This window comes from Phyllobates terribilis, unplaced genomic scaffold (genome assembly GCF_046119375.1).
Source record: "Phyllobates terribilis strain yellow unplaced genomic scaffold, ASM4611937v1 Scaffold_2__4_contigs__length_985480577, whole genome shotgun sequence".
Taxonomy (NCBI): domain Eukaryota; kingdom Metazoa; phylum Chordata; class Amphibia; order Anura; family Dendrobatidae; genus Phyllobates; species Phyllobates terribilis.
In genome coordinates, this window is record NW_027362762.1 from 117,011,287 (window position 1) to 117,025,613 (window position 14,327).

Genomic DNA, 14,327 nt, shown 5'->3' on the forward strand with positions numbered 1-14,327 from the left:
GTCCCTGAGAAACAGCAAAGCTTATATACTTCATTAAGACAGATTACACTGGAAGGAGTAAGCAGAGTAGCTGCTTTTATGCGTAAATTAAACTATAATTAGCCCATATAGTTATAGCGATAGAACAAGTCAGGCGTGAAAGAAAAAGGAACAATTACATTTGTTGTCATGTTGCTACAAGAAATAGCTTTAAAGAATATACAAAGTAAAAAAAATAATCGCTTTTTGACCGTTAATTAGTTATTATAGTTCTTTACTTAAGTAGGTTGTTTCAAATAGACAACCCCATCAAGAAGTCCTTTTAGGGTTAGGGCATATTGATGGCATTAGATATGGACCCAACCACTACGAGCCTGTTCAGAGAGTCATTCTGGTAGAAGAGCTACTTCTTTAGTGGATGATGCGCTTGGATGCATTGCATAACTGGCCACTTATTTGAATGGTTGGCGTGCCACACTTCACGTCCTATGTGGCGGTAGCAAGTCATGGCATCTTCTGGTGATAACTGCTGATGACAAAAAAGGGGTTTCTCCATTAGAAAATCTCTTTAATGAAGAACTACTACTTAGGTATATTTTTAATACAACCATCATTTTTAAAAATATATATAGAAAAGGGTTAAATATCCGATATCTGTAGCCAGGGGCGTTTTAAAATTTCGTCAAATAATTCCAATAATTTATATAATACCACACAAAACCCAAGATAGAAACAAAATAATCAAAAACTCTACTCTAAGTAAAATGTAATCTATAGTATACTTACCTTGTAATGTCTTCACATCCTGTTCCGTCCAGATGTGTCCGGATCCCAGAATTCCAAGCGGTGGAAGTTCGTCGACCGCCATATTGGGACACCCAAGTGATGGGTGTTTCAATATGGAAACCGCTGGTGGTACCAGCCTCTTGCACGGTACCACCAGCAGAAAACTATCGCGAACACACCGTACACACCGCCACCGGGATCAGCCAAATGATTCACTGACCGCCGCCATCTTTGTACAAGAGGAGCGCATGCGCAGTTTTAATGTGACTGCCGCTATCTGCCTGATTATGGCTGCGGTCTGATATACTGCGCGGGGAGACAGCTCAAACGAGAGAACACATGAGGGAAGAAGACCGCACAGGGGTGGAGAGAGAGAGCAGACAAGGGGGATAGCACAAGGGGGAGAGCACATGGGGTACAGAGGTCAAAGAAGAGAGCACAGATGGGAGAAGTCAGCAGATGGGGGAAAGAGAGAGCGGATAGGTGGGTGAGCACATAGGGGGGAGAGATTCTCAACGCTGCAAAGCCAGCCCCCATCGTGACATTACCGCCCTCCCGATGCGATAGCATTGGGCCTCCATCTAGTAGTACATATAAATAGCATAGGGTACTTGGTAAACACTGTTTTTAATTTAAAAAAAAAAAAAGTGTAAAAGCCATCCCACCGCGACCAGGTGTCCCCAAATTGGGGACGCTCCTATACTATCTCTAATATTAAAACTTTTTTTTTTAAATTATATAATAAACCAAAATTATGCAAAACTGGCGTAGTGTGATTTGTCAGTCGCTTCATTGGGGGACACTGAGAACCACAGGATAGTCTGCTGACACTATTACATTCTAAATGCATATTGGCACCTCGCCTGCTAGCCTCAGGCTCCCTCGTTTTTTGTAATGTCAGAATCCAGAGAATACTGTGCACGCCCATTGGCACAGCCCGCACAAGTCACTTATTACGCATGCTTAGCCTGTAATAATGCTTACTATACCTCAGATCAGATCGCGCAAGCAGATATTTATGTTCAGCATCATTAGATCATTAGCGGCTTACTGCTCTGCACAGGTGGCAAGCAATTGTGTGGCCATTCTTCTTATTTCATGGCTCAAGGTATGGAGAGCAGATTTGGCTTCAAAGAAGTCGCTTACAGGTTTACCCTTCCAGGGGCCTCGCCTTTTCGGGACTAAATTGGACAGGATCATTGCTGACGCCACGGGCAGCATAAGCACTCTGCTTCCCCAGTCTAGGCCTATCCATCCATTTCAAAGATGGGGGTGCATTATAATTTCACCCATTTCATCACTTTCCTGCACCGGAGTATTCTGGTCGTCAGGTCAGACCCAGAGTCTCCCAGAGGTCAAGGAGATCATCCTTTAAACCCACTCCCGCTAGACGTTCCCTTGGTCCAGGTAGTGAGCCCTTTGGTTCCAGAGTCAGTAGAGAAGCTAACATATGACGGGCGTCCCCCACTCGGGGATTCTTCCCAGGTGGATGGCTGCCTCCACCTCTTAAGAGAGGCATGGCTAGGGGCAGTCAGCGATTTATGGGGCAGAGAAGTCGTCTCTTCTGGATACAGAATAGAGTTTGTCGCTCTCCCACAAGATCATTTTTTCAGATCTCATCCCCTCACTTCCCCCCCGTATAAGAGCCAGTTTCAATCAAGCAATAGTTTCCCTACTTCAAGCGTGAGTAATCATAAGGGTTCCTTCTTCAGAACATTTCAGAGGATCCCATTCAAACCTATTCATCATCCCCAAAAGGGATGGTTCGGTTTGACCCATTCTGGTTCTAAGATTGCTGAACAAATGGGTACAGCTACGTCACTACGTCAGGATGAAGTCGCTTCGGTCAGTCGCGGCTTTCATGAGATCAGGGAGTTTCTGTCCTTGATAGATTCAGGATGCCTATGTTTTTGTACCTATCTTTCTGGCTGATCAGTGATTTCTTCTCTTTGCTGTCAACCAGGATCACTTTCAGTTCAGGGTTCTTCTCTTTGGGCTGGCAACAGTGTTCCAGTTGTTTACAAAGGTCCTGGCTCAAGTCATGGCTTTGCTCACGACCAGTAGGGTGGTGGTAATCCCCTACCTAGACAATATTATGGTCAGGGCGCCTTCCTTTTCCCAAAATCTGGAGAGTTTGCAGATTGTTTTAGATTCCCTGGAACAATTCGAATGGATTGTCAACAGGGCAAAGGTTGTGTTGGTTCCAACACGGCGGCTTCAGTTCCTAGGGATGATATTCGATACAGTTCAAGCGTCATTCTTCCAGAGGAGAAGAGGCTAGTGCTGCAATCCTCTGTCCGAATTCTGAAGTGGCCAGAGAGACATTCTCCGGTTTTGCATGAGAGTCTTGGGGAAGATGGTAGCAACGTTCTGGGCAGTCCCGTTTGCACAATTTCATTTAGGGCCCCTACAGAACACAGTTTTGGCCTGTTGGGACAGGTCAATACAGTCTCTAGACCGTCCAGTCTTCGTTCCACTTCACTGTCGCCAGTCTCTCTGGTGGAGGATGATGTCACCCCTATTAATCCTGGGTCGCTCCTTCCGCCCCATCAAGTGGCAGATTCTGACAATGGGTGGCAGATTCTGACAATGGGTGGCAGATTCTGACAATGGATGCCAGCCTTATCGGGTGGGGGGGGCCATCTTCCACGACTTGTCGGTTCAGGTATCCTGGAACAGTCAGGAGACACTTCTTTCGATCAATGTGTTGGCGCTCAGAGACGTCCATCTGGCTCTTCTACATTGGCAGGGGGATACGGAGTCTATCCGCCATGTCAGAGGTGACGGAGATAATGAGATGGGCAGAGGACAAAGTTCCTTTGATCTCGGCGGTTCATATACCTGGAATGGACAATTAGGTGGCAGACTTCTTGAGCCACCAGCAGGTAGCGGCAGGAGAATGGGCTCTTAACCCAGAGGTGTTCGAGCAGATTTGTTGTCTGTGGGGCATAACAGATGTTAATCTGTTGGCATCAAGACTAAACTACAAGGTACCAAGATTCATTGCAAGATCTCAGGATCCTCAGACAGTTGCGACCCAAGCATTGGCAATTCCCTGGTCCCAGTTCTCCCTGCCTTATCTATTCCTGCCTTTCCTATTCCCGCCTCTACCTCTTCTGCCCAGACTCCTCAAGAAGGTCAAGGCAGAGGGGATTCCAGTTATCCTCATCGCACCAGATTGGCATTGGAGGGCCTGGTACGCGACGTGATCAATTATTTGCCAGATGTCCCTTGGACTCTTCCTTACAGTCCAGATCTTCTGACTCTGAATCTGTTCTTCCACCAGAATTTACAGTACCTCAATTTAACGGCATGGCTGATGAAGCCGCGATGCTGAGGGCAGCGGGTTTGTCAGAATCAGTCATCCAAACCATGATCGAGGCAAGGAAGCCCTCCTTACTGCGCATCTATCACGGCACTTGGAAGGCCTACTTTCACTGGTGTGAGTCTTCTGGAATTTCTCTAATGTCCTTTTCTCTGCCTGTGCTGCTCTCCTTACTTTATTGCAGTCAGGGCTAGTGTCGGGGTTGGTGCTTATGTAGTAGAGTGCAATGAAGGAGAATTCTTGCAGGATGTGCCAGAGATGAGGAAAGGTTGCTATCTGCTGGCCAGATGAAATCAAGTGGAACCAAGTTATACTAGAAGAGTTGAAGGGGGAACAAATTCAGATGCTGGACCTGATCAGGTGGCCAACAGGAAAGATGTCCTGGATAAAAAAAAGCCCAGCGCGCCAAGACACAGGGAGATTTGGAGCCAGGCTGCAGAATGGAGCAGATGTGTTCCAGAGGGACCGCAGATCCCAGCATGGCAGGTCCAAGCCGGGGGCCTGCGCTGCATCAAAGTCAGACACCGCCTGAGAAGCTCTGAACTCCTCACAGAAGCGCCCTGAGCCCTGCACCTGTGGCCCAGAGTCAGGACCTGTGCCCCACACGGAGTAAATTCCCAGGACCCGATGTCGCCTGTCAAGAGCCGAGGTCTGGATCCCCTTACCCCAAGCGTGAGAGACTACCGTCGACGGTCAAGCCAAGAAGAGCTGAGAGAGGACTGCGACAGGAGAGACGTGCCAGCAACAGTGGAGGAATCGCGCAAGTGAACAGGGCTGTCACTTCCAATTTCCATTCACGGTACTAGGGACAGTTGGGATTAGGATTTCAGGTTGGGAGGGGGCCGTTTGGTGCTTGGGAGGCTAAACGGGTTCTGATAGACTTTATCTGGAAGAGACTTGCGGCCTAGTGGGAATAACCGGTGACCCCCCCGCTAGGGCCATACAAAGAGAACTCACGTGCGGACTCCCACGATTGGGTGCATCAGACTTTTACTAAGAACTTTACCGTTATTCACTGAAACTGTTTCTCATTGTTATTCCAATTTGCTTTTCATTATCCCTGTTACTAACCCCCTTGCATAATACTTGTTATACAAATAAAGTGGTTTTATATAAATCCCTGACTGTAACCGTCTTGTGTCTCTGTGTGTTGCATTCCATCACCTGCATTACACTTAGTTCTGTTGAGGGACAGGTGTCAGCCTTGGCTGTCTTGTTTCAGAGAGATGTGGCGTCTAGATCTCAGGTCAGGACATTTGTTCAGGGGGTAGCATGTGCTAGACCACTCTGTCGACCTCCCCTTTATCTGTGGGACCTTAATCTAGTCTTGGAGGTTCTTCAGTCGCCACCATTTGAGCTTCTCAGAGAGATTTCTGCGTTTCATCTTGCCTATAAAGTAGCTTTCCTTATAGCCATTACCTCTATTAGGAGAGTGTCGAAGCTTGCTGCTTTCTCTTGCCGAGCTCCTTTCCTCATCCTGCACCAGAATAAGGTAGTGTTAAGACCTGTTCCGTCCTTCCTGTCCAAGGTAGTTTCGGCTTTCCACCTTAACAAGGACATTGTCTTGCCTTCCTTTTGCCCCTGCGCCTTCTCATCCGATCGAGAAGGCTCTGCACAAATTAGATGTTGTCAGGGCAGTACGGGGCTATTTATCAGCCACCGCCCCATTGAGACAATCTTGATTCCTTGTTTGGCATACCAGATGGCCCTTGCAGGGGCTTGGCCCCCTCTAAGGCAGCAATTGCTCGTTGGATTAGAACAGCAATCATTCAGGTCTATAAGCGAAGACCAATGCGCCTCCTTTTAGGGTTAAGGCACCTTGTACGCGGGTGATGGGGACTTCCTGAGCAGTTCGTCACCAGACATCGATCCTGCAACTCTGTAAAACAGTTACTTGGTCATCTGTACATACCTTCTCCAAGTTTTGCAGGGTCCACACCTTCGCTTTTGTGGAAGCAAGTCTCGGCAGGAAGATTTTGCAGGCAGCAGTTGCTCAGGCTTCGACCTGAGCAAGAGTGGAGAATTTGGTGGTAACATTATATTATTTGTTTTCCCACCCCAGGGACAGCTTTAGCATGTCCCATGGTTCTCTGTGTCCTCCAACGAAGCGACCGAAAAATTTATATTTTTGGTACTCACCTTAAAATCTGTTTCTCAGTAGTCTTCACTGGGGGACACAGCACCCACCCTTAGTCGTGCATTTATGTTGTTTTCTTCTCTCTGGGTATAATTTAATTATTTTTGTCCAAATTCTTTAATGTTTTTGCTTCTCCTACTGCTTTGTCACTAAACTGAGGGAGCCTGAGGCTAGCAGGCGAGGTATAGTCTGCTGGGGAGGAGCCAATTTTCATTTTGGATGCAATAATAGTGTCAGCCTCCCGGTGGCAGCAGGCTATCTCATGGTTCTTTTTGTCCCCGAATGAAGACTATCGAGAAACAGATTTTACGGTGAGTACCAAAAATCGTAATTTTTGCGCTACTCCAGTCTTGATGATTTGGCCCCACATAGTTTACATTACTTACTGCATTATGTACTGATGCTAAGTTATAGGTTGTATTATAGGCCCTGAGCTTTTCTCAATTAGATTTGCTATTGGAAACAGTCAGTAAGTTTGTTGACACACCCCTTAGCTGAGCTTCTATAATGAATAATGAAGGTAGTGTTTCTTTATCGATCTGATTTATAGATGATAACATCCAATAGTGCAAATCACCAGGCCATGCTCTGTGCAGGTGTTCAGCCAGCAAGGAGTTCTAGAAGAGTTCTGCTCTGAAGTCGACAGAATTGTAAATACAGCTCTGAGCTGCAATACAGGCTGTAACTCAGAATCCCTATAAATATCGTCTAATCCTGATGGATGATACATTTCACCTGATTATTTTCTTACTATAACTTCTTCTTATTGACAGTATTCTTTTTTCTTTCCCCTTAACAGTGCTTCCTTCCACAGAGCCCGCTGATGTTTAAAGACCAGATGCAGCAGGATGTCATCATGGTGCTGAAATTTCCATCCAACTCGCCAGTCACACATGTTGCAGCAAATACGCTGCCCCATCTGACTATCCCTGCAGTGGTGACTGTCACATGCAGCCGGCTATTTGCAGTGAATAGGTGGCACAACACTGTGGGTAAGTTGTGCCCTTTTCCACAGGATGCCAATTAGTTTAATCACATTACTAAAATGTCATATTGTATTAAAGATGCCTAAATATTTCTGCCAGGCATGGTCACGTGTGATCAGAGGGAGCTACATTTAGGAACAAGAATATACAATAAACCAGAATATATACTGTTTACGCTAATAAACAGACACTGAACATTTCCACCTATCATATTCTATTAACCACAAATTATCGTTCTAGGATTCACCATTGTCTGAGAGTAGAAGGATGTAAGCATTTTCAAGGGGATTTTTTTTTACCTAAGTGCATGTATTTTGGAATAAAAAAATATTTACAATTAGATTTCAATACATTTTTGCATCATTTTATTTTTTTTATCCTCTGCATTACACAGTCTTTTGCTAGATGTTTTGCTAGATGTAGAATAAGTTCACTAAGACTCTACCAGTGAGCTCGTTCTGATGGGTAGTTTGTAACTATTTTATCTTGTCTTTTAATTGGCTCAACTTGAGTTGAACTTTGATGTGGTCATAAGTCAATTGAAGAGGACTTCAGAAGAAGATAGATAAGAGTTGCAAACTCCTTATCAGAAATACAGTAGGTTGTCTGCGGTGAAACAAAGAGTCGGTAAAAGCCAAACGATACAGCATTTTTAAAGAACCCGATTGCAAAAATTATTTTTTAGCCCAAAATGCATTTAAATAAACAAAAACAATTGCCCCGAAAGTATCCATATTCTTTAGGTACTTAATAAAAGGGAATATTAGTTCATAATATTACCAATGGTCTAATGAATTATAATATTTCCTGTGTGAGTCCTGATCATTGGCTACAGCCTTAATGGCAAAACCTCTTAATCAGCCGATCACTGTGGTTTTTTCTCTCTGGCTTTTCCAGCCCCTGGGGATGAGCTGATTTGTTTTTTGTCTTGTTTCCTTTTTTGTTCAAGGGAAGCTGCCTTTCTCCATAAGTATTTTACACCCAACCATTAAATTAAATGGCCTGCCATACATCACCGCATGATACAGGTGTGCTCATTCTCTGGAAGCTTTTCCATTGTGTCTCCTTATCATAGTAGTGGGTCCCATAGCATCTTTATACCTTAATAGGATGGTGTGAGACCACTTCTTCAAGGGCTGGGCATATTTTTTTTTTCTTTGTGCCACTTGGGCACTGTTTTATCATTCCCTGGAAGGTTCTCTGACTTCATATACAATTACCTTTCTCTGTTCACTTTGCGTTTTGTTTTTTTATTGTCTCCATTTCATGTATTTATCATACACACAACGAAGACTAGGGGCCATTCACATGTGCAATTTTTTTCCTCAGATCGAGAGGTCTGTTGAAAATCGCGGAGACATGTTTGATTTTGATCCAAGTATGAGATCAAAATGAACAAATCAAGTCAATGAGTCCATGAAAATATCGGACTGCACTCGGACAACATCTGAGTGCTGTCCGATTTTCTGTCAGAATGGAGAATTTTTTCTTTTTTTAATTTCTTCACGTTTGAGAAAATCAGATGACACTCTTGCCACACGCTGATGAAAGACTAATTGGTCCAGTTTTCTCGTACGCCAAAAAATCGGACGTCTGAATGAGCCTTAAACAGATGCCATCATAGCCTAATGGTGACAGATGCCACGATAGTTCTCAGGTCATCGAAAGCTATTAAAAAGTTCATAGCGCATTTATTTAAAAGATCCTGTTTAGTCCCACATCAGTCAACTGGTTTACTGGCCAGACGGACACTGTTTTAGCCTCTGTCTAACAATGGATAGACGTGTTTAGTGTGTATGTTAGGACCTTTGCTAAAAATCAACCAAAAATTATTAATTCCAAATTACACCACATGTTGTGGATATGTTCCACATTCTGCATAAAACATCTGCTGCGCTACACTTGAGGAACATAGGAAAATTCATCATAAAATAAGACATAATGGCCGGTCAGCCTGTATGCAAGGTCATTCAGTGAAGCAGCTATTCCTCCTTGTATGTAGCCTGGTATAACACACAGCTGTGGGGTGTGGGGTCGGCTTATCTTCCCTTGTTACCATCAGTATTCTGGGACTTGTGTTCCCTTTGGGTAAGTCACCTGTTACTTTAATGTTTGGCTGTTACATAGGCTCTTCCTTCACAGTAGGGTTCTGCCATGTTGCATCCCTTCGAGACTTGTGCAGAACTAGCACACAACAGCGAGCGACTTGTCAGAGGTTCTTCTCAATTCCAAGACGCACTTTACAATACAAGGAAGAAATCAGAATCAAGTAGCCAGCAAAGATCGAGATGTAACCTCTATCATAAGGTGGTTACTGAGTATATGTGTTCAGTTATATACCGTCATGGTTGAAATTGTTCAAGAAAATAAAGTATTTCTGCCAGAAAATTATTGCAATTACACATTTTGTTATACACATATTTATTTCCTTTGTGTGTTTTGGAACAACACAAAAGACAGAGGAAAAAAAAGGCAAATTGGACATAATTTCACATAAAACCCTAAAAATGTCTGTAAGTGAGTTAAATAAATAGCAGGCACAAGACTGGTGAGATTGTGTGAGTCCACTAGAGATGGCTGCTGCTCCGACCGCTGGTTCCTAGGCGTATACCATTGTAATTGGAATGAACGTTTGAGAATCAGGAAAAACTTGCAGGATATTCCAGGCGCTGCCGGTGAATGAGGGATATCCAAAGTCAGGTAGCTGAAGAGGTTTTATTCTATTAAGCGTTTTGGAGTTGATCCAACTCTTTCCTTAGATACATTAAAACAGGATATCACCTCTGACCTTCAACCGCTTCCCGACCGCCCACTGTAGATAACACTGTACATCTATAGTAATCGCGGCATTTAGAAGATAGTGAGAGGAGAGGGGGTTGTCCACTTACCTCTCCGACGGCCCCCTGATGTCTGACAGGACCTGCCGTTGTCATGGCAGCCGGAGGTCACATGACCACCTCCGGGTCTGCCATGTACGGTGTCCTGCTAGACTCAGCCTGCAGCTGAAGTCTAGCAGGAGATCTGACAGTGTAAAACTCATGCAATGCAATGCAATACATGTCTATTGCATTGCATGAGAACAGTGATTAGAAAAATAAAAATTAATGTCCCTTACAGGGACTAAGTAAAAATGTAAAAAAAAAGTCAAAAAAAATGTTTTCAAACTGTTAAAAAAAAAATCACAAAATAAATAAAAATAAATAAAATATTAAATCAATAAATCCGTATATTTATGCAAAAATAAAAAAAAGTACACATATTTGGTATCGCCGCGTCTGAAACAACCCGATCTATAAAACTGTCATACTAATTAACTCCTTCTGTGCACACCGTAAAAAAAATAAATAAAAAACGTAGCAAAAGACTATGCTTTTTCATCATATCGCTAAACAAAAAGTGGAATAAAATGCGATCAAAAAGCAAAATGGAAATAAAAATAGTACGGCTGAAAACGTCATCTTGTTCCACACAAAAAAAAGCCGCCATACAGCTCCATCAGCTGAAAAATAAAAAAGTTATAGCGCTCAGAATAAAGCGATGCAAAAAAAGTATTTTTTCTATAAAATTGTTTTGTGCAAAAGCGCCAAAATATATAAAAAAAAAAGTATACGGTAAGTGTAGTATCATTGTAAACGTACTGACCTGAAGAATAACGCTGCCTTATCACTTTTACCACACGCAGAACGGCATAAAAAAAACTCAAAAAACAATTCCTGAATTGTTGTTTTTTGTTCATTTTACCTCCCAAAAAACGGAATAGAAAGGGATCAAAAAATGTCACGTACCCAAAAATGGTACCAATAAAAACGTCAACTCGTCCCTAAAAAATGTTTTTGCAAATTTTGTTGGAAAAATGAGAAATCGCTGGTCAACTTTTAACCTTTAGAACTTCCTAACAAAAAAAAAATGTTGGTTCCAAAATTGTGCTGATGTAAAGTAGACATGTGGGAAATGTTATTTATTAACTATTTTGTGTGACATATCTCTCTGATTTAAGGGCATGAAAATTCAAAGTTTGAAAATTGCAAAATTTTCTAAATTTTTGCCAAATTTCAGATTTTTTCACAAATAAACGGAAGTGATATCGAAGAAATTTTACCACTATCATGAAGTACAATATGTCACGAAAAAACTTTCTCAGAATCAGGGGGATCCTTTGAAGCGTTCCAGAGTAATAACCTCATAAAGTGACAGTGGTCAGAATTGAAAAAATTGGCCCGGTCACGAAGGCAAAAACAGGCTCTGGTGCGAAGTGGTTAAAAGGGTCAGTGATGACGTTACAATTAGCACTAAACATGATAAACAGCAATAACTGAATTTAACAGCAATTAGTTTATTTAAAACATATCTAAAAAAATATTCCGTACTAATAGTAGTCGCCACAAAATTATAGCTCCTTATAGCAGTTATTAACATATAGACATAATCATGAAGATTATGTCTATATGTTAATATAACTGCTATAAGGAGTTACAATTCGGTGGCAATTACTATTAATATTTTTTTAGATATGTTTTAAATTAAATAATTGCTGTTTAATTCAGCTATTGCTGTTTATCATGTTTAGTGCTTATTGTAAAGTCATCACTGACCCTTTTAAAGGTCAGAGGTGATATGCTGTTTTAATGTATCTGAGGAAAGAGTTGGATCAACTCCGAAACGCTTAATAGAATAAAAACTCTCAGCTACCTGACTTTGGATATCCCTCATTCACTGGCAGCGCCTGGAATATCCTGCAAGTTTTTTCTGATTCTCAAATGATTATCTTTGTTACATCTGTAGCAACGATGTTCTCTGTAAATTCTCTTGATGGCTCATTGTAATGTACTAGCAGAAATTAAGACACAATCTGATTATAATCTCTTGCCATGCAGGTCTGAGAGGAGCACCCGGTTACTCATTGGACCAAGCCCACCATCTTCCTATTGAGATGGACTCTCTGATTGGTATGTATGAAGAAAGTTACTTTTTTTATTATTATTTAAAGGGGTAGTCTCAAGTTATTGCTTTAATTAGTAAGCATAAAATAAGCAAGTTTGCAGTTGACTTGCATTTTCTAACTGATTTCCTTCTTTTGTAATTAGAGATTTTATCTTTCATAGTGTACTGCTGGTTTCCATGGATCTCAGCCACTAGTGTCTGACTGAACCTGAGTACACTTGACCAGGGAGAGGAGTTAATTCTAAACATACCAGTGAGCTCTCTCCAGCCCATTGATTTCTATACAGCAGTTAGCTACTCCACCTCACTTCCCCTACCTCTCAGCTCCTGACAAGCTGCTGTTATAAATCTTGCTCTTATCAATCCTGTAGAATCACAATCCTCGACACCCGGGCATCACGGCTCACATTGTCCAGAGCTCTGTGCTTGTTCAAATGCCCTGCTATTTCTATACGTAAATACAGTGATAGTAGTATACACACCAGAACAAACCACTGATAGCTGATTGTGTTACAGCAGAATTTGTGCTACAAACCAATGCTACAGTTCTACTATTCACTAGGACTGTCACTCAAAGAGGAGTGCCTGTCCTGCCAGACACCAGGAGGTAAGGAGACTGTAAGGAGACTGAGCTGCTCAAGAGAGAACTTGATAATAACGCTTTAACAGTACTAACATAATGTACGCAACAGAACTAATTCAAGTTACTAATCTACATGAGATTTATCAGGATGAGGGAGAGGAGCTGAGTTGTCTCTATCACCTATTATCAAAGCTATAATCCTGTGTATCTGCCTATAATAAAAGTGCTGCCATTCATTGTAACCCTGCACTATGATAGCAATAAGTAACTCCTTCCCCTTGTGTCTACAGCACAAGCTAAAAATATGTCTACAGCACAAGCTAAAAATAAGCACAAAAGAAGTGTTAGCCTATTGGGAAGGATCCATGTAAAGACTGCAAAATTTCAATTTTTCCTGTAGATTGAAATGAAACATGTTTTAATATAAAAACTTGATTTGCATATCAGGTCTAGTGATAGATGATACGTTTTAATTGTAATGAAATAATTCCTCAAATAATTTTATTAATGTTCTTTTCCAATAGCCAATAATTCTGGAGTTAACAAACGCCAAATCACTGACCTAGTGGATCAGAGCATTCAGATCAATGCGCACTGTTTCGTGGTAACAGCTGATAATCGCTACATCCTAATCTGTGGCTTCTGGGACAAAAGCTTCAGGGTATACTCAACAGAAACAGGTACAAGGAAAACCCGATAGCCGTATATAATGTGTGTGTGTGTATACAGTACCAGTCAGAAGTTTGCAAACACGTCCATGCAATGTTTTTCTTGTTCTTACTGGAATGTGCACATTGTAGATTCAGACTGTAGTCAACATAAACAAGGAGTTGTGAGACAAACCAGAATATGCGTTAAACCTTAGATCCCTCAAAGAACCCCTCTTTTTCTCTCAGGACATCTTTACACATCCTTGACATTCCCTCAAGCAGCTGGATGTGTTTTGGGTCATTGTCTTGTTGCAACACAATTAATAGTCCCACTAATTCATACCAGATGGGCTGGCATGTCATTGCAGAATACTGTTGTAGCCATGTTTGGTAATTGTTCATTGAATTTGAATTGAATCACCAGCAAAGCACCTCCATACCATCACACCTCCCTCCTCCATTATTCACGGTGGGCACCTCACATGTGTACAAACCATCCGCTCACCTTTTCTGTGTCTCACAAAGACATGGCGGTCGGAACCAAAATTCTTACGTTTTCATTCATCAGACCACAATACTGATTTCCACTGATCTAATGTCTAGTCCTTGTGTTCTTTGTCCCAAACAAGTCTCTTAATTGTGCAATTGTTATCTGAGGTGCTGTCAATTTACAGTTTCTAAGGCTGGTAACCCTGTTGAACTTATCCTCTGCAGCAGAGAGAATTTTTGGGCTTCCTTTCCTGGAGTGGTTCTCATGAGAGCCAGTTTCATCATAGCAATTGATGGTTTCCATGTCTACACTTGAGGATGTCTTCAAGGTTCCAGCAATTTTCCGAATTGACTGACCTTTATGTCTTAACCCCTTAAAAGCCCAAGACATACTAATACGTACCTGCGCCCTGGGACTTAAGAGCCAGGTACGGAATAGTACGTCATGGCG

General features: G+C 42.2%; 1 protein-coding gene across 6 annotated transcripts in view; it reads left to right on the forward strand.

Annotated features, from left to right (window-relative positions):
* Window positions 1-14,327, forward strand: part of NBEA (neurobeachin) — a 786,732-nt gene that overhangs the window by 734,356 nt on the left and 38,049 nt on the right. For all 6 annotated transcript variants that reach the window (XM_073662535.1, XM_073662540.1, XM_073662538.1 and 3 more), the window contains 3 exons: window positions 7,027-7,219; window positions 12,088-12,159; window positions 13,262-13,417. In XM_073662535.1, coding sequence (XP_073518636.1) covers window positions 7,027-7,219; window positions 12,088-12,159; window positions 13,262-13,417 — 421 coding nt within the window. The remainder of the gene's footprint in view (window positions 1-7,026; window positions 7,220-12,087; window positions 12,160-13,261; window positions 13,418-14,327) is intronic.